This window comes from Peromyscus californicus, unplaced genomic scaffold (genome assembly GCF_007827085.1).
Source record: "Peromyscus californicus insignis strain IS unplaced genomic scaffold, ASM782708v3 Scaffold_4__1_contigs__length_199733344, whole genome shotgun sequence".
Taxonomy (NCBI): Eukaryota; Metazoa; Chordata; class Mammalia; order Rodentia; family Cricetidae; genus Peromyscus; species Peromyscus californicus.
This window is the reverse complement of record NW_026294562.1, coordinates 146,638,568-146,658,277: the sequence shown is the minus strand read 5'-3', so window position 1 is coordinate 146,658,277 and position 19,710 is coordinate 146,638,568. Positions and strand designations below refer to the sequence as shown.

Sequence of the window (19,710 nt, the reverse complement as noted above, 5' to 3'; positions counted from 1 at the left end):
GGAACTATGCATAAGTATTTATTTATAATTATCTGTTCACCAGCATCAACCCATTAGTACCCACCCATTACTACCTATCCATCAGCACCTGTTTGTAGTGATATATTATGTACCCTAATAAACTTGCCTGAGGATCAGAGGACAAAGCCATCCACTAGATTAGACATAGAGGTCAGGCAGTGGTGGCACACACCCTTAATCCTATCACTCTGGAGGCAGAGACCCACCTGGATTTCTGTGAGTTCAAGGCCACACTGGTAACAGAGCCAGGCAGTGGTGGCACACACCTTTAATCCCAGTTTTGGGAAGCACACAGGCCTTTAATCCCAGGAAGTGAGATCTGGGCAGAGAAAGGTATATAAGGTGTGAGGAAACAGGAACTCACTCTCTTTAGACTGAGTATTTCATACATGTAAAAAGTAGTGGCTGGCTGTTCTGCTTCTCTGATCTTTCAGCTTTTACCCTGATATCTGGCTCTGGGTTTTATTACTAAAATACCATCTAAAATTCAAACAACACCTGTTATCACTATCTGTTCACTAGTTATCCTTCAACATCGACTTGTCCACCATTATCTACTCACTACTCTCTATCCAACTCTTCTACACATGCTTACCCAACAGCTTCTATTGACCACTGCTTACCCATCAGGACATACCCTACCTCTCAATTAAATGTTTTAACATAATCACAACAGTTGATCAGAGAGCTGGGGTTGAGTGATTCCTTTAAGAAATTATATCCCACAGTCTACAATCTTATGGAAACTGAAAAATGCTCAACTAACTCACCAATAGGTCGAGGAAGAAATAAAGAAATTAAAGACTTCTTAAAATTCAATTAAAATAAATGTACAACATACCCAAATTTGTGGGACATTATGAAAGCAGTGCTAAGCGGAAAACTCATAGAACTAAATGCCCACATAAAGAAGTTGGAGAAATCTCACACTAGTGACTTAAGAGCATCCTTAAAAGATCTAGAACAAAAAGAAGCAAACTCACCCAGGAGGAATAAATGCCAGGAAATAATCAAATTGAGGGCTGAAATCAATAAAATAGAAATGAAGAGAACAATACAAAGAATCAATGAAACAAAGAGTTGGTTCTTTCAGAAAATAAACAAGATAGACAAGCCCTTATTCAAACTAACCAAAAAGCAGAGAGAGAGCATCCAAATTAACAAAATCAGAAATGAAAAGGGAGCTATAACAACAGACAACAAGGAAATCCAGAGAATCATCAGGTCATACTTCAAAAACCTGTACTCCACAAAATTGGACAATTTTCTGGATAGGTACCCCACACCAAAATTAAATCAAATCCAGATAAACAATTTAAATAGACCCTAACCCCTAAGGAAATAGAACCAGTCATTAAAAGTCTCCCAACTAAAAAAACCCCAGGACCAGATGGTTTCAGTGCAGAATTGTACCAGAATTACAAAGAAGAGCTCATACCAATACTCTTCAAATTTTTCCACACAATAGAAAAACAAAAAACAATACTTTTTTATGAGGTACAGATTGAACCAAACTCCCCTCATGAGACTAGTTACCCTGATACCCAACCACACAAAGAGGCAACAAAGAAAGAGAATTACAGACCAATCTCCCTCATAAACATTGGTGCAAAAATACTCAATAAAATATTGGCATACAGACTCCAAGAACACATCAAAAAGTTATCTACCATGATCAAGTAGGCTTCATCTCAGAGATGCAAGGGTGGTTCAACATATGAAAGTCCGTCAATGTAATACACCATGTAAACAAACTCAAAGAAAAAAAACCACATGATCATTTCATTAGATGCTGAAAAGGCCTTTGACAAAAATCCAACACCCCTTCATAATAAAGGTCTTGGAGAGATCAGAAATACAGGTAACATACCTAAACATAATAAAGGCAATTTACAGCAAGCCAACAGCCAACATCAAATAAAATGGAGAGAAACTCAGTGCGATTCCACTAAAATCAGGAACAAGACAAGGCTCTCCGCTCTCCCCATATCTATTCAATATAATTATCGAAGTCCTAGCTAGAGCAATAAGACAACAAAAAAAAGATCAAGAGGATACAACTTGGAAAGGAAGAAGTCAAATTTTCACTATTTTCAGATGATATGATAGTATACATAAGTGATCCCGAGAAAATTCTACCAGGAAACGCCTACAGCTAATAAACACCTTCAATGATGTGGAAGGATACAATATTAACTCAAAAAATCAGTAGCTCTCCTATATATAAATGATAAACAGACTTAGAAAGAAATCAGAGAAACATCACCCTTTACAATAGCCACAAATAATATAAAATACCTTGGGGTAACTCTAACTAAGCAAATGAAAGACCTGTATGACAAGAACTTAAAGTCTCTGAAAAAAGGAATTGAAAAAGATGTCAGAAAATGGAAAGATCTCTGATGCTCATGGATAGGTAGGATTAACATAGTAAAAATGGCTATCTTACCAAAAGCAATCTACAGATTCAATGCAATCCTCATCAAAATACCAACACAATTCTTCACAGACCTGGAAAGAACAATATTCACCTTCATACTGAAAAAAACAAAAAACCCAGGATAACTAAAACAATCCTGTACATTAAAGCAACCTCTGAAAGTATCACTATCCTTGACGTCAAGCTCTACTATAGAACTATAGTAATAAAAACAGCTTGATATTGGCATAAAAATCAACATGTGGAACAATGGAATCGAATTGAAGACCCTGACATTAACCCACACAACTATGAACACCTGATTTTTGACAAAGAAGCCAAAACTGTACAATGGAAAAAAGAAAGCATCTTCAACAGATGGTGCTGGCATAACTGGATGTCACCATGTACAAGATTGCAAATAGATCCATGTCTATTGCACTGCACAAAACTCAAGTCCAAGTGGATCAAAGACCTCAACATAAATCCAGTTACACTGAAGCTGATAGAAGAGAAAGTAGAAAATAGTCTTGAACACACTGGCACAGGAGACCACTTCCTAAATATAACACCAGTAGCACAGACACTGAGAGCAATGATTAATAAATGGGACCTCCTGAAACTGAGAAGCTTCTGTAAGGCAAAGGGCATTGTCAATAAGACAAAATGATGACAGCCTATAGAATGAGAAAAGATATTCACCAACCCCACATCTATCAGAGGGCTAATCGCCAAAATAGATAAAGAGTTCAAGAAACTAGACATCAAAATACCGACACAATTAAACAACCCAATTAAAAAATGGGCTACAAAGCTACACAGAGAATTCTCAACAGAAGAATCTCAAATGGCTGAAAGACATTTAAGAAATTGCTCAACATCCTTAGTCATCAGGGAAATGCAAATCACAATGACTCTGAGATACCATCTTACACCTGTCAGAATGACGAAGATCAAAAATACTGATAACAGCTTATGTTGGAGAGCATATGGAGCAAGGAGAACACTCCTCCACTGTTGGTAGGAGTGCAAACTTGTAAAGCCACTTTGGAAATCAGTATGGTGGTTTCTCAGAAAATTGGGAATCAATTTGGAAGTCAGTATGGTGGTTTCTCAGAAAACTGGGAATTAATCTACCTCAAGACCCAGCTATACCACTCTTGGCCATATGCCCAAGGAATGCTCAATCATACCACAAGGACGTATGCTCAACTATGTTCATAGCAGCATTATTTATAATAGTCAGAGTCTGAAAATAACTTAGATGACCCTCAACTGAAGAATGGATAAAGAAAATGTGGTACATATACATAATGGAGTACTACTCAGCAGTAAAAAAAAAAAATGACTTCATGAAATTTGCAGGCAAATGGATGGAACTAAAAATACCATCCTGAATGAGGTAACCCAGACTCAAAAGGACAAACATGGTATGTACTCACTCATAAACGGATACTAGATGTAAAGCAAAGGATAACCAGATCACAACCCACAGCTCCAGAGAAGCTAGCTAACAAGGAGGACCCTAAAAGGGATGTATGGATCACCCTGGAAAGGAGAAAATAGATGAGATCTCCATGAGTAAACTATGGATGATGACGGGGCGGGGGGGAATGGAGGGTGGGAGATGGGGGATGAGAACATGAGGGAATGGGTCAGAGCAGGGATGGGGTGGTGGAGCAGTAAGGGAGATACCATGATGGAGGGAGATGTCATAGGGATGGAGAAAAGCTGGGTGCTGGAGAGGTTCCCAGGATTCCACAAGGATGACCCCAGCGTAGACTACTAGCAATAGTAGAGAGGGTGTCTTAAATGGCTTATCTCAGTAATCAGATTTGTGAGTACCCTAACTGTCATCATAGATAGAGCCTTCATCCAGTAACTGAAGGAAGCAGATGCAGAGCTCCACAGCCAAGCACCAGACTGAGCTCCAGGGGTCCAATCGAAGAGAGTGAAGAGGGATTCTATGAGCAAGGGGCATCAAGATCATGATGGGGAAACATACAGAGACAATCAAATCAAACTAGTGGGAACTCATGAAATTTAGACCAACAGCTGTGGAGTCTCCATGGGACTAGACTAGGCCTTCTACATATGGAACACAGTTGTGTAGCTTGATCTGCTTAAGGGGCCCCCTGGCAGTAGGATCGGGATCCACCCCTGGTTCATGAGCTGGCTTTTGGAGCCCACTACCTATGTTGGGTCACCTTGTACAGTCTTGATGCAGGAGGAGGGGCTTGGACCTGCCTCTGCTGAATGTACTAGGCTCTGTAAACTCCCTGTGGGAGACCTTGACTTGTTGGAGGAGGGAATGGGGGGTGGGTTGGGGGAGAAGGTTGGAGGAGTGGGAGGAGGGAGAAGAGGGGGATCTGTGATTGGTATACAAAATGAATAAAATATTCCTTAATAAAAAAAGAAAAGGAAAAAATTGTATCCCAAAGCAGTTGTGATAGTTCATCACTATAATACCAACATTTGGGAATCTGAGAAAAGAAAGTTGCCGTGAATTTGAGGCTAGCCTGAACTACATTGTGAATTTGGGTGTAGCCTGAATATAGAATAAGACCCTCCCTAATAAAACAAAACAAATAATTTATTATATCCTCATCTTTAGAATTGAGTTTTGAGATATCATATAAAATAAATAATTATAAAGCAGAGTTTTTTCCTAAGGCCTGAGAGTTAAGAGAAAAAAATTTCAGGGCCATAAAGATTGATTTGAGTATAATTTCTTTAAGAGGCCATGCTGACCAGATGCTATTCATTTTTGCATGAGGAAAATAAATTCAATTTACAAAAAAAATTGAAATTGAAAATTGTATAAACATACTTCACAAAGGAAAGGCTTCTTGAATTTTACAAATTGGCCTGTTAAATTTACTTTAATGGTTCTTATACCCAGCTGTAATGCTAAGGTGCATCTGTGTGTGATTTGGGGAGCCCATTTTAGTTTTATACAATACATGTATTGCCTAACTCTCTCAGACATGTTCCCAAGTCATTAATATTGAAAAGAGCAGACAATACATCAAATAACCTGATGGCCACAGTTATTTAATATTGGCAATAAAATGCACTTCTGTTGGAGTAGGGTTAAACAGCAGAATGACATTTGTGATTATGTCCGCTCTGTAACTGTGTGGTAAATGTGACTTAGAGATGAAGGAGACAAGGCGATGTAGTGTGGTGTGCTTGTGTCCATAGAATGATCAACAAATAGGAATTTAAGACTAATGGGCAAGAAATGTGTTTATGCCAATGGTGAAGATAATTTGCATAAAACACAATGGTATCCTTTAATCCATCTATCCAGCTCCTACTTGGCAATTAAGAGTATCCCTTGGGGCTGGAGCAGTGGTTCAGCAGCTAAAAGCACTTATTCCTCTTCCAGAATACACAGACTCAGTGTCTGAGTCCAGTCCAGTCTAGATTTGTTGGCTCAAAGCTGCCTGCAGCTTCAATTTCAGGGTATCTAATACCCTCTCCTGGCTTCTTGAGACATTTACTCACTCATGCTGAACAAACCCAAGCTGGCACACACACATACACATAAATAAACAACCAATACTTTCTTTAAGAAATCTTAAAAACTGTATCTTGTATGGGCTCATCATTCTCCCTCTGAGAAAAGAAAGTGTAATCATATAACATTCCCCCAGTCATCAATTTTTCTTGAAACATTTTAAATTACATAGCATATCAGTAATTTTTGAGCATGGGCCATTGAATATATGCACATAATTTATTATGGATTCTATACATGAACATCTTCAGTGATTATGAGTACAGCTATAGATCCAGGATGCACATATTCAAATTCAAAATCTGCTTGTATTCAAATTCTATAACTGTGTGATATTAAGCAATATATTTCATTAATTTCTCTCAGCTTTCATCGTTTTTAAAAGAGAAAACAAACATCATATTGTGTTCTTTCTTGAGTTAACTTGTGTAGTACCACCAACTATGGTGGTCCAAGGTTCAGAGCAAAATGGTATTAGTTTATGACTCAGATTGTAAGTTTCATGCCATTAACTTATATTTTAGTTAATATTCTACAGAATGTGGTAGGTTAGTTGCTGTTGTTCATGCCCTAAGAGAAACTTCAGTCTTGGGATTTCTGCACTGTTTTGTGTTGTTGTGTAAAAAACCACACACACACACAAAGAACACAAACACATACATACTACACAAATACATACACAAAATACAAACACATTCACACACTCATGATGTGAAAACTCACACACAATTTATTCTAGATTTTATCTTTTGTTTAAGATTAAATGCAGTCTTAAATATCATTTTCTTGGCTCCAGAAACAAACCAACTGTTGTTGACTGGTTTTTACTTTTTTGCTCTTTAGGGACCTACCACCCAGCTCCCAAATAAATCATACACAGAGGCTTATTCTTTCTTATGAATGCCTGGCCTTAGTTTGGCTTGTTTCTAACCCAGCTCCCAAATAAATCACACACAGAGGCTTATTCTTTCTTATGAATGCCTGGCCTTAGCATGGCTTGTTTCTAACCAGCTTTTCTTAAATTATCCTATCTACCTTTGGCTCTGGGTTTTTATCTTTATCTTATATACCTTTCTTTACTTCTTACTCCGTAGCCTGCTGTGTAGATGTGTACACTTCAGAGAAGCCTTTTTTAGAAGAAGACAGAGCCAAGACTACCCTTACTTGGAAGAAAGTTTAGAGAGTGAATAGAAATAATTTTATCAACAAGATTTTCAGAAACATAGACTTATGTATTAATGTATGATGGATTAAACCCAAGCAGATTTAGTCAGGTGCAAATATTTTATAAAATAGTTGCATGAGAGTTCAAATAAAATGTGTCCATTTGTGCACAGCTGAACCTTTGTGCTCTTAGAAGGAAAATCACAAAACTGCTATTATTCTTTATTGTGTAGCTGATGTGAAGGTGAATTCTTAAAACAAAAAAATAAGTAAGAAAAAAAGAAAAAGAAAAAGGAAAGAAAGAAGAAAAGCAGCAATGAGAATTCTTGGAGAAAAGTCTTGTTCCCAGGCATGCTGAGAGTCAGAGCATCAGAGTTCTATGGGGGATTTGAAGTTGTAGTTTTAGAATAGTGAATTAAGAAATGATACTAACTTAGGCCCCAAACCATTGTTTTCTTTTCTTTATTTGAGCATCTCATACATGAATACACTGTATTTGTATCATTTATAACCCTTTTCTGTCACTTCTCCAACTCCGACCAGGCCCCATCCTGTCTTCATGTCTACAGTTATTTTTGCTGCACACACACACACACACACACACACACACACACACACACACACACATACACACACACACACACACACACACACACACACACACACACACACACACACACGTCCAGTTAGTTTTGCCCTTATTTGCAAGTGTTTAGAGCTGACCACACAGGATTAGGGCCTCATCCAGGAAATAAGAGGTCTCTCCCACCAGCAGTTTTGCAGCTCCTAGTGAAGGTGGGTACCTGTGAGAAAATGGATGGCTTGGTTATGCTGTTGTCCAAGTGACTCTCCCAGGCACACTGAGATGCCCTCCCTCCGTCAGTTGTCGCTGACACTCAACTCTGGTTTAGCTATTTAAGTTTCATAAGGCAACTTTAATTGTGCATGATTCTTTCTCTTTTTTTCACTCTGATTTGCTTCAGACTTGGAAAATAATTAATCGTGTCACAAGTATTAGCTAATGATTAACTGAGAATGAAAGCTCCTCTGAAATCAATACTGGGTTTTCTGAGGTGGCAACATATTTTAATCCAGAATGAATTATGTTTTCTCAAGCAAACTTTATAAAGTTAACTTTATTAACCAGTTTACTCTCTGGCTAAGTGCCCTGACTATCATAAGTCTTCTGGTGTTGTATCTATTACAGGAACTTTCTTGTGTATAATATAGACACATTGTGTCAATTGGCATAGCAGCTGCTCCTTCAAAAGCCAGGACAACATATCAGTACTCTCTTTGTAACCTTCTCACTTATGCACTTGCTCACACTCAGTAAGATCTCAGGGATGGTAAAAAAAAAAAAAAAAAAAAAAAAAACAACTGAAATCCTTAGGGGATGGCTCATAATCATTCTTTTAGACCCAAACGTTGTATTTTATTGGAATTCATTTTTCTTGTCCTGAAATGAACGTACTCGATTGCTACATTGGCTCCTATTCATGTTGTGTAAGTGGAGGTCAACAAAGTACCTTCTTTATTAAGTGTTGGTATGTTACTTTGGGCTGATTTTATTTCTTTAATTATTTTACAGAAGGTTTTATTGTATATAGAAAAAGAAACTTGGGCTTGTAGGGATTAAATACTTTGCTCAATGTACTAAAACTAATTACCAAACCCCCTTTTCCATGTCCACTGATCAGGAACTTGTCTCCCTCCATCTCGGATCTGTTGTCCCTGTGGAGTAAGGATGACAAGGCTGGACAATGATTTGCAAATGCAGAAGCTGACATTTTCTCTCAGATGGATAAAAAGGGAGGTCTGCATAGAGTTAACCCATTAATTGAATATAACAGCACCTATTCAGATGACTAGATGGTGTTACATTCAAATGCAGTCTTGCAAGCCTTGATGCATCCCTTTTTCTTAATGCTCTAAAAGTGTATAATTGCATGACAGATAAAGTACTGCCATATCTGTCCCTCCCCACCCTCTTGTTTTATTTCTTGTCTCTTGATTGATGTGTGTTTTATGTAAACAAATTTGGTTTTCAAGAGCGCAATGCTTATTTGCTTTGGAAGTCTTAAGCACCCAGTTCATGATTTGCTTCTTCCACAGTTTAGGTTTGTGCTCATCAGGAGAGCTATCTTGATGATTCTCATTTATAACAATGGGCTGTACTGTGACACCGCCTACACTCAAAGGTAGAAAGCACCAGCCAGTTATGGATATATTACAAGCATATGAGGGGAGGAAGGGAGCTAGTGATGTCGGCTGGGAACATGCATGGCTCTGTATTTCCATTGGCCTGTTTTTGCTCAGCTTTAATCTCAGTTTGGGTTCTCCATGGGGATTTAATGAGAGCCACTCCACTCCAACAGATAGTTTGCCATGTCCATCTCATGTCGTTTCTCAAATACTTTCCTATATTCCAATGACCAAGGAAGGAGTTGGAACCTACAAGAGCTCATTCAGAATCAAGAATGTAAACACTTTCTTCATTGGAAGAACTACAAGACACAGGGCAAAAAGCCTGACTGATTTTTTTCTCAATTTTATTTTTTAAAGGTTTTAATTTTTTTTTAATTCTATGTATGTGTATGTATATGTACACAAGTATGTGCAAGTATATGTGGATGCCCATGGAGGCCAGAAGCAGATATTGGGTCCCCTGGAGCTAGACTTATGGGATGTTATGAACAACCTTACATGGGCAAAGGAAACTGAACTTCGGCCCTCTAAAAGAGTAATAAGTCTTCACCACCAAGTCATTTCTCCAGCCCAAGAACAGGGCCCTCGAGAAGAAGTGATTAATGTACATTCCTGTGTCCCCCATTTCCTCTTTTAACCTCATTTTCTTAGTAACAGCTGTCACTAACTCCCATTATACGAATACAGATAGGTAAACATTTGTCTTTGACATTTTTTTTCTTCATTATGTAATCAGTGCACACAACCCATGGTTCCTATGTGTTACAAGGTCACTATTGTTTATATTAGGAAATGGTTGAATTAATCCCCATAGATAATAAGAGTGCAGCACTACTAACACAACATGAAATAAATGTATTTAATTTTTCTTGCTCTTAATATAAATCAAAATAAACCGGAAGGAACACGCTCAGAGAATTACAAACTGAAGTGGTGCAAATACTATGTGTTTGTTGGTAATGAGCTTCTCCAAGCTTCATGTTCTTCATTCAGTGATGGTTTATGACCGAAAATTGTTGTCCAAGATCACAGAGCCAAGGCAGGATTAGAATATACATCTTTCTTTTTTCTTTTTATTGAAAATAGATTTTTCTCTCATACAGTACATCCTGGCCACTGTTTCCCCTCCCTCCACTCTTCCCAGTTCCCCACCAGCAACTCCCCTCTCCCAGATCCACTCCCCTCCCCTCCTTTTCCCTTCAGAAAAGAGCAGGCTTCCAAAAGACACCAACCAAACACGACAAAACAAGATACAAGAAGAAAAGGCAAAAGCCCTTGTATCAAGACTGGACAAGGCAACCCAAAAACAGTTCCAATAGCAGGCAAAAGAGTCAGAGACCCACGAGCTCCCACTCACCAGTCCTCTGCATACATGTCATGGCTGTTAAACTGGTGTTTTTGTGGAATATACATCTTTCAAATATCAAGTCACTGTTACTTTCACTAAGGAGCCCTGGTTTGACATTTGAAGACATGAAGAGACATGCTAGTATACAGAGAGATGGAGGAAAACCTTAAAAAGAAGAAGATCAAGCATTGCTATTTTAGTCTTACTGGAATAACAACAATATTTTGCAGACTGGATAGCTCATATGAACCATGTCCACATAGCCCTCAAGGCTAGACTATCATTTTCAGGTTCTCCTTGATTCAGTGTTTGGAGACGACATTTACTATTCTGGTGATTTGATGATGGTACTTTCACATTGAGTATTTGACATTTATATTTTATAAAGAGAGAGCACCTTAAACCTTATTATATTCTCAATTGTTCTATCACCAAATAAAAAATTAAAAACCAAATAGACAGTTGGGTATCAACACAGGAAGTTGTGGAGATTCAGTTCAGTCCCTAAGGACTAGAAACATATCTGATAAGAGGACTAACAAATATAAGAAACTTTGAGCTAGTCTTTACAAGGCGTTTCAACCCATGAGACTTCAGTCCTTGTTCATTCAGATCATACAGTTCTCTGCATACATCAAATGACTATGTAACTTTGTATTTTTAATCTGAATTTTAAATTTAACTAACAGGCTATATCCTTTTTCCTTTATTCTTTCTCAGTAGAGGAAAAATGTGCAGAGTAGATTATAGGGTTTACTGAAATGTGCTGCCTTTCTTCCCTGTTACAGGCCCAACAGCTCACCGAACTGGAACAAAAGTTAGCTGTAGCCAAAAATGAACTTGAGAAAGCAGCTCTTGACAGGGTAAGTTCCCATCCAGGAGCCATCACAGCCCTGGTTTCAGCAACACAGGGTGTGCTCTCTGCTGCCTGTGGTCATCCAGTACAACTCTTGGTACTGCACAAAAGCTGATCACAGAACTCCTGAATGTGTGATGTCTTCCTTGCACTCCATGTTCTCCTTATTTTTTCTGCCATAGAAAACTGAGTGAACTCTGTGGGTTTGTGACTTCATCTTTCTTTTATGTTACTGGCGTATTTATTCCATAACACCATGGATAAACGTACTTAATGTGGAAACTATGCAGTTCTATGCTAACTCTGGAAGAAACAAAGAAAATGGGAGTGACCAGGTGTAGCTAGAGTTTTCCTGCCTGGCCCACAGTCAGGACAAATCTCTGACACCCGCCAGTCCCACAGCCATTCAGACCCAACCAAATAAACACAGAGACTTATATTGGTTACAAACTGTATGGCCATGGCAGGCTTCTTGCTAACTGTTCTAACAGCTTAAATTAATCCATTTCTATTAATCTATACCTTTGCCACGTGACTTGTGGCTTACCTGTACTTTACATCTTCCTTGTCCTGATGGCGGCTGGCAGTGTCTCTGACTCAGCCTTCCACTTCCCAGTTTTTTCTCCTCCTTGTCCCGCCTATACTTCCTGCCTGGCCACTGACCAATCAGTGATTTATTTATTGACCAGTCAGCAACACACTTGACATACAGACCATCCCACAGCAACCAGGAGTTGTTAAATGTGTCTTAAATGCCTATGCCTTAGAACTGTTCATCATGTTTGAGAACTTGGAAGTGTACACATTACATGTAGAAGTAATTATATCAATAACAGAGAATATAGGACTTGATATGTGTTGTACCATCATACTTTGGAATACCAGTCCAAACATAAAAATTGCAAACAAAATACATTCTGTCTGTAAGTAATAAATGTTCAAATACATGAAAAATATTTAAATTATTTATGGTGGTAGAATAAGTAGAAGAACAAATATGAAAATTCTGGATTTAATTCTTCTCTGAGAAATGTGGTGTAGGTGGTTGCAAAGAACACTTACATTTACCACGTTTCACCCTCCACTCATTAATAGATGCAAACAGCCTGTGCTAGTACTGTATATATATAAATATTGCATGCATGTTATGCCTGCAGTGTATACATACATGCTGCCTGCATATTTATACAAATATTTGTAATTTATGCACAATACAACTGTATTAAGTAGTTATAAAGACACCTTTCCACATTCAATTCGAACTACTGCTAACCTTGTACATAATATTATTTTCTGCATAGCCTTGTAGTTCTCAGCATCATCTTGCCTAAACTTAAAGTGTTCTGCCTTCTGTCAAGATCTTTCTATGCTTGTGACCACAGTTTGGTAGTAATTTTATTGATAATATTGAACAGGAACACCAGTTCATTTGTGAACTTATTTTTTTTCAATAGTTCATTATATGAACTCAGAAAATTTGTAAAGAAAGGAGGTTGCCTTTTAATTTCCCAACTTGAACTGTAGGTATTTTGCTGTGGAACAGACAGGAAAGAGACCACATAGGATTGGTTCCCTTTGAAAATCTTCAGGTATCACATTTTAGGAAACCCAATACTGTGTGGATAGTTTGATACTGTGCTGTACACCTGGCACTGTATGGTAGGTTTGAACACCAGGCTAACATTGGACTGCTTAGGGATATGACTGTCTCTCATAAGCATATATCTTTGCTTTGTTACGATCCAAACATCTTCACAGCTGACATGCAGAGCTTCTCAGACAGAGGATGTAGACCGTGTCACAATAGAAAAATTAGGAAGAACACATCCTGAATGTTAATGATGTTCCTTTGTAAAAACTGGAGCTCTGAGACAAATAAAATATTCAGAGAAGTAAGGATATATCTCACCAACCTTAGTCCTTTGGAATTACCATTTATTAATTTATCCAAGTTATTAACATTTAATAGTTCAGGGCAACCTGGCTTCTATTCTTTTGAGTAGATCAGGTATAATTCATTTTACCAAAATTAGTTTTATAAAAAATTTAATTTAAAGGTTTTTTTCTAGTGTTCACCTCATCTCATACAACTCATGCTCTGTCACATTTTACATGTGACTTTTGTACATTTAATGGAACTAGAAAATCAAGAGGAAATTTTCCTAGATCACATTTAAAAAATTATTCTCTGTCTTTGCTGCCACTGTCTCTGAAATATGCATTATATCCTAAAAAGACATTGAGTCTTCAAGGTCCTGAGGCAATCCCCCAAACTTCTAAGACTTTATTATTTCTGGCCATTGAATTATTCTTTCTAACATATTATCCATTATCTGACACTGTATAATTATTTAATTGATCAGTGGTTATAGGGTTTTAAAATAGCTATTGTGAGATGCTGTGTTGGGCATTACAGGAATCAGAAGATATATGAGATGTAATCTTTGCTCCCATACCACATATAATGGACCAATCAGGAAATAATACTTTCTGACCCACAAGACAATAGAATAACAGAAAATGAATCTTGCATTGCAAATACTTGTAGCTAACACCAAATTGCAGAGCCACGGCACACTGTATTGGTTAGAAATAGGCCCATGGCACAGAACTCGGGGCTCCTACAGAGTCACTCCTTCACCTTTAGCCCTGTGTGCTTGTCCCAGTATCCATCACTCTCATAGCATCACTGTGCAGTGAGCCCATACCCTGCCACTGCATAGTCTGGGAGTTGCTGTGGCTAGATAGTCTCCAGGGACTGTCCTCCTGTGTTTAAGTGATCACTTTGCTTGGCTGGCCATGTTCAAATCTCCCCAGTGCTATGCTTCATAACCATACCATTTAGATCTTAGGGGTGATTTGAGTTGTTATATGCATAATGACACTGATGGGAATGTAGTTTTCTATAAGGAAAATACCCAGAAACTTACCCATTAGTATTATTAGTGAATGAGATAAGATTGCTTTTCTGTGATGAGCACCTCATCTTTGACCTTCATAATTCTGTCACCTCTTTTTTGGCACATGGAACTATAAAAACTTTCACATTATTAGAGATTGATTTCAACAAATATCAAGCAAGATGCATATGAGATTTAAAAAATGTAGCTCTAAATTCAGGTGGAAAGGCTATCTCAATCTGTAATGGAAAAAAAACTAGTTTAAAGAAATTGCTCTCACCACTCTCTGTTGTATTTATGTGAGAATTTTTTATATTTTGTGCATGTTTATCTTTTAGATATCATGTGCCTTGTGTTCAAATAACCTATCAACTATCACATAATACTGTGATATCACATAAAATTCACATTCCAACTTTGTCCTCAATGTTATTTCTAATGAATGAAGTGTCAGTTTATTATACCAAAAGAACCTCAAGATCTATGAATCAGTTCTGAGTTTCCAGAAACTTAATTATTTATTCAGCTATAACTGGAGTACACTGGAAAATGGTACATTTTAGCTACAGAATCTGCAACTTCAAGAGTGGAGGGCAAAACAATGGGGAAAGTGGTCAATCAAGATCACCGGAGAAAAGAATAGTTCTTCAGCTCCAGAGGAAAGCATGCAACATACGTCACCTCATACTTCAGTAAGGGACATCTGGTTGCAGTGAACTTCAAAGTAAATAGTTACCTGTAGCTTTGGTATAGACCATCCTGGAAGTATAATGATGATGTAATGGACTGGGCTGTCAGGATTTGAATTATTGTCTGGATTCTGTCCCTGGACCTGTGTGAACACAACCCTGGTAGCATCAGAAACAGGTTTGTTCAGTTAGAGGCACTCCATCGGAGTGGTAGCAAAACAATGACACTAATTCTGGTGACAAATCTCAGACCATGCTCTCTGGTGGTATCGACACAGGCTATCAACAAAGAACTGTACCAAAATGTAAGGCAGGAGGTCCTGGTGCAGGCTGTAGTCCCAAGAATGAAACACAGCGAGGAAGATGTTAAGAACAGCTTGAAACAGAGAACAAATCATTCTCTACTGCCCCTTGAATGGTTAGAGACAGAGTGTGGACTATATTAACCTGAAGTTCTCCTGATGAGATCAGAGGCCTCTGAATACATGTATTTGACACGGAATCTAAAGTAAAATTGAATACATGTGCACTGTCTTTCACAATACATCAAAACATATTTACTTTAAAATCATCATTTGAACTTCATGGCTGTTCATTACTTTTAGCATCTGAGTTGAGTTATTGCTCTGACTTAGAGATTTATTTACCAACTGAAAATACACTGCAACCTCTCAAAGACTCATCTGTTAGATATATGGGCTGAACAGTATGAAAGAAAAAAAAGCACGTAAACAGGAAATAATGTTGCTTTCTGCAGGGTCTCAGTATTGAAACCCTCTATTAAAGACTTTTATCTCTATATTCATAGCCATCTCATGCTGATAATTCAGTCAGTCAAATGTCAAAAACCACATAATCTTTAATATGCCCAACACTGTTTACAAGTCTAAAGGACAATAGCCATCTTTCTTTTTAAGATTTATTTTTATTTTTAAATTATATGTGTGGGTGTAGTGGGTCAGGGCATTTTATATACAAATACTTTTTATATACAAATTTATATACAAATACTTTTTATATACAAATACTCTGGTGCTACCAGGGGACAGAAGACAGTGTTGCATGTGCTGATGCTGGGAACCAAGCTCCAGTCCTCTATAAGAACAGTATACAGTCTTAACTGCTGAGACATCTCTCTAGCCCTAAGACTGTCAAAAGGATGCTGTGGAAATTCCCTGTGTGCAAGCATTATCTTTTCAAATGGCTTTACACTGTTTCCCCTAGAAGCCTCTAGGAGTGAGGGTTTAACCTAAATGTCCTTTCCTATTGTCCCCATGTAGAGCGTGCAGTTTCACCTTAACAGTGCCAACATTTTTAACAGCTATATTCAGTTTATTGGTATCTGTCCCGTGCCTACCACTTTAACCACACTCATATGCATTTTCTCACTGAACTACTTATATGTCACATCCTTCTATGGCACTTTCTGCTTTGAAGACTGATTAGAAACCTTACTAAACACAATGAACAGCATCCCTCCCACAGCGTGATTGTTATGCCCTCTTGAAATGTTCTCCATCAAACCAGTTAGGCCATTGCCTTTTAATTCATCCTCATGAACATTTCTTTGTAGAAGCAGAATATAAGCAGAGTATTTGCCAGGATGTAGGATCTGTGACCTCTCAATTATTGTCTGATACAATTCTTCTTGCCCTGTGAGGCCTCCTGAGCCAATGTTCACCGTCCTCATTTCTACTGTGATACTTGTCCCCCGTATCCCCAACAAAATCACCTACCAAATATTACTTCTAGTTTCTTAGACTTATCTGAAGTTTCAAACTACTCTATCTTCCCTTGCAAACCAGTTCCAAGGACTTACAGGCAACATGATCAGGTCTATAGAGCAAAAGATCCATATCTTAGCATCAATTTCCTGAGTTAGTTATTTTTCTCAGCAATGCAACCAAATATCTGGTGAAAAGTAACCTAAAGACAGAAGGATTTAGTCTGGCTCATGGTCTGAGGGGTTCCATGGGTATCCAAATTGCTGGCAATGTGAAATGATATCATAAATACAAATGTATTGGACCACATTCATGGCTCCTGACAATGACTGAGACACTCCTGGGTCATTCTGGGAGGGAATACATGGTAGCAGGAATGGCTCTCAGATGCATTGGCAATAGCTTGAGATACTTGATCAGATCTCACCAGATCAAGTAGCAGAAAAAGATGAAGGAAGTGGGAAGAGAGAAAGGGAGGGAGGTGAAGAGAGGGTGAGAGTGGAGAACAAGAGAACAGAGCAAGAGCCAAATCAGAGATCGAAAATCAGGTCAGAATTATGTTCATGCTATTTCCACTTAAGACCAGTCTCCCAGCATCCCATTCCCTCATCCTAGGTTCCACAGCCTTAACGATGCCACCAGCAGGGCACAAGGTGTTCTAGTATAGAACCTACTGTAGACACCACATTGAAACAGAACAAGAGACTTCATTTGAAAACCTGTCTGTACTTGTATGGCATGAGTGTAGTTTAAGACCAGTGTGGGGAATGGTAACAAGAACCACAGGTAAAAAATATTAACCCTTCCCTTGCTCTCAGGAATCACAGATGAAAGCAATGAAAGAGACTGTACAACTCTGCTTGACGTCAGTTTTCCGTGATCAGCCTCCTCCTCTCAGTCTCTTCCCATCAAATCCAACACAGATGTTACATCCATCCAGGACAATTGCTTCCAAGATTCCAGATTCGAGGACAAAAAGCAAGGTACATTTCAATCCATGTGTTAGCAGTGATGACTACTAAAGTATTGTCTCTAAGCTCCATTGTGTAGACTCAGCTCACTGGATCCACACAGGTCAACAAATTCAATGAATGATTAGGCAGCTCTCAGCAGAGAGTAACTCCTTCGGCAGGCAGTCCCCATGGCCACACAGGGAAGACTGTCAGAAAGCAATGCTTTATCATCAAACAGCTTGGTTCATAAGCAGGAAATTCTAGTTGTTGACATTACAACAACAACAAAAAATAAAAAAACAATGCATTTTTAGTAATTTTTTAAAAATACTTACACTACGATCTGATAAACAGCACAGATAGGGACCTTCTTTGGAGGCATAAGCTACATCCTCATAAAAACATGCACATTTAAATTAAGTATATAGCATTCAGCCCATAAGAATCATTTTACAGTATGTAAAAAATTCTGACACAAAGGAACTCACCACATAGGTTGTCAATTAGACCATCTTGTATTGGCTTCCAGTCACTTTTTTTAAATTTATATTTTAAGGAATTTTAACATGCCTTCATGTTTCAGAGCAACTGGTCTGTAAGTTGTCTCATCAAAGTTCCCAACAGCTGACTATCATCAGAGACTCAGTGGCTTTCTCTGCACACACTTTGATTTGGTCTCTGCAGAAACAGCTTGGTGGTCTCTATGTGTAAATAAACTCATATAGCCTGAAAGAGATGTTGGAGAAAGGAGTTTTATACCAGGCAGTGCTCTGGAAGGAGCAGCCTCCCTAGTCATTTGCCATGAGGATGTATCATACACAGCCATGATGCCATGAAGATGTATGTCATGCACAGCAGCCTCACTTAGACAGGTAAGGTCTAAAAACACTTGAACCACAGGAATACAGTGGAACACTGGGCTGTACTACAGATGAACTTAATTCCTGTTTACTTCTTATTGTTCTTACTCTGACATTGCTACTTGTGGTTGTGGGCATAAAAGATTTAGTAGTTTATGTAACCTTGTGATATATCAGCATGCTGTCCCGTAAAAAATTCATGAAATTGCATTTCCATTGTTTCATTTGACCACCTTTGCCCTAATTGTGTGTTGAAGAATACTTATAATTTCAAAGTAAATGTTTTCCATACATTGTTTCCTGTTTTTTTCCCTGAAAATTTTAGGTTCAAAATAGTGGATTATTTGTAACTCAAACAATAGAAGCACACGAAACTGTACTGTTCTGTTTATCAGAGAAGGTATTCAGGAAATTTCTTGAAATGACTAAACACAGGCTCCCACACACACTGATGAGCAAGCCATGGCCTGTTTCCTCTATGTCTGGAGCAGAAGCAAATGTCATCTAAAACCGATGACTTCCAGCCAAGTATCCCTCAATTCTGTGAGCATGTGACTTTTGTCTCTGGCTCAAACTATATTGCTTAAATGAATTATTAGAACTAGGATCTTATGACCTTGGATATATTGAGGAAATTACTGAGGGTTGTTTTTATTGATTTTCTAGATTAAATGTATTTCCTTTCATTGAAATTAATAAATACTTATTATCTGTCTTGGTTTATCACAGAAGAGAGCAAGGAGAATTTAACCAAGAAGTTTTCAGATTGCTTATTTTTCAAAAACCAATAATAAAAAAGTCCAATTGTTTAAGATGAATTTCAATAAATCTAGGCTAATGTAATATGCAGTATTGTGTTTTAGAGATTAGCATTAAAAGCTTGTCTAATGTTTATGTTTTGTCTGTGTTATTCGTCTTTTTAATAGTGGCAGAAATTGTGTTTTATGTGTGCTCAGGGCATAATCTCTATCCAGGCACCTAACAGATAATATTGTTCTTAGTCCTGAATCGTATAACATGGTGTAGTGTATACAAGAAAATCAAA

General features: G+C 38.0%; 1 protein-coding gene across 3 annotated transcripts in view; it reads left to right on the top strand.

Annotated features, from left to right (window-relative positions):
- The window catches only part of Luzp2 (leucine zipper protein 2), a 358,969-nt gene that overhangs the window by 297,077 nt on the left and 42,182 nt on the right, over positions 1 to 19,710 (top strand). For all 3 annotated transcript variants that reach the window (XM_052760867.1, XM_052760870.1, XM_052760869.1), the window contains exons 8-9: positions 11,472 to 11,546; positions 17,671 to 17,835. In XM_052760867.1, the coding sequence (XP_052616827.1) occupies positions 11,472 to 11,546; positions 17,671 to 17,835 (240 nt within the window). The remainder of the gene's footprint in view (positions 1 to 11,471; positions 11,547 to 17,670; positions 17,836 to 19,710) is intronic.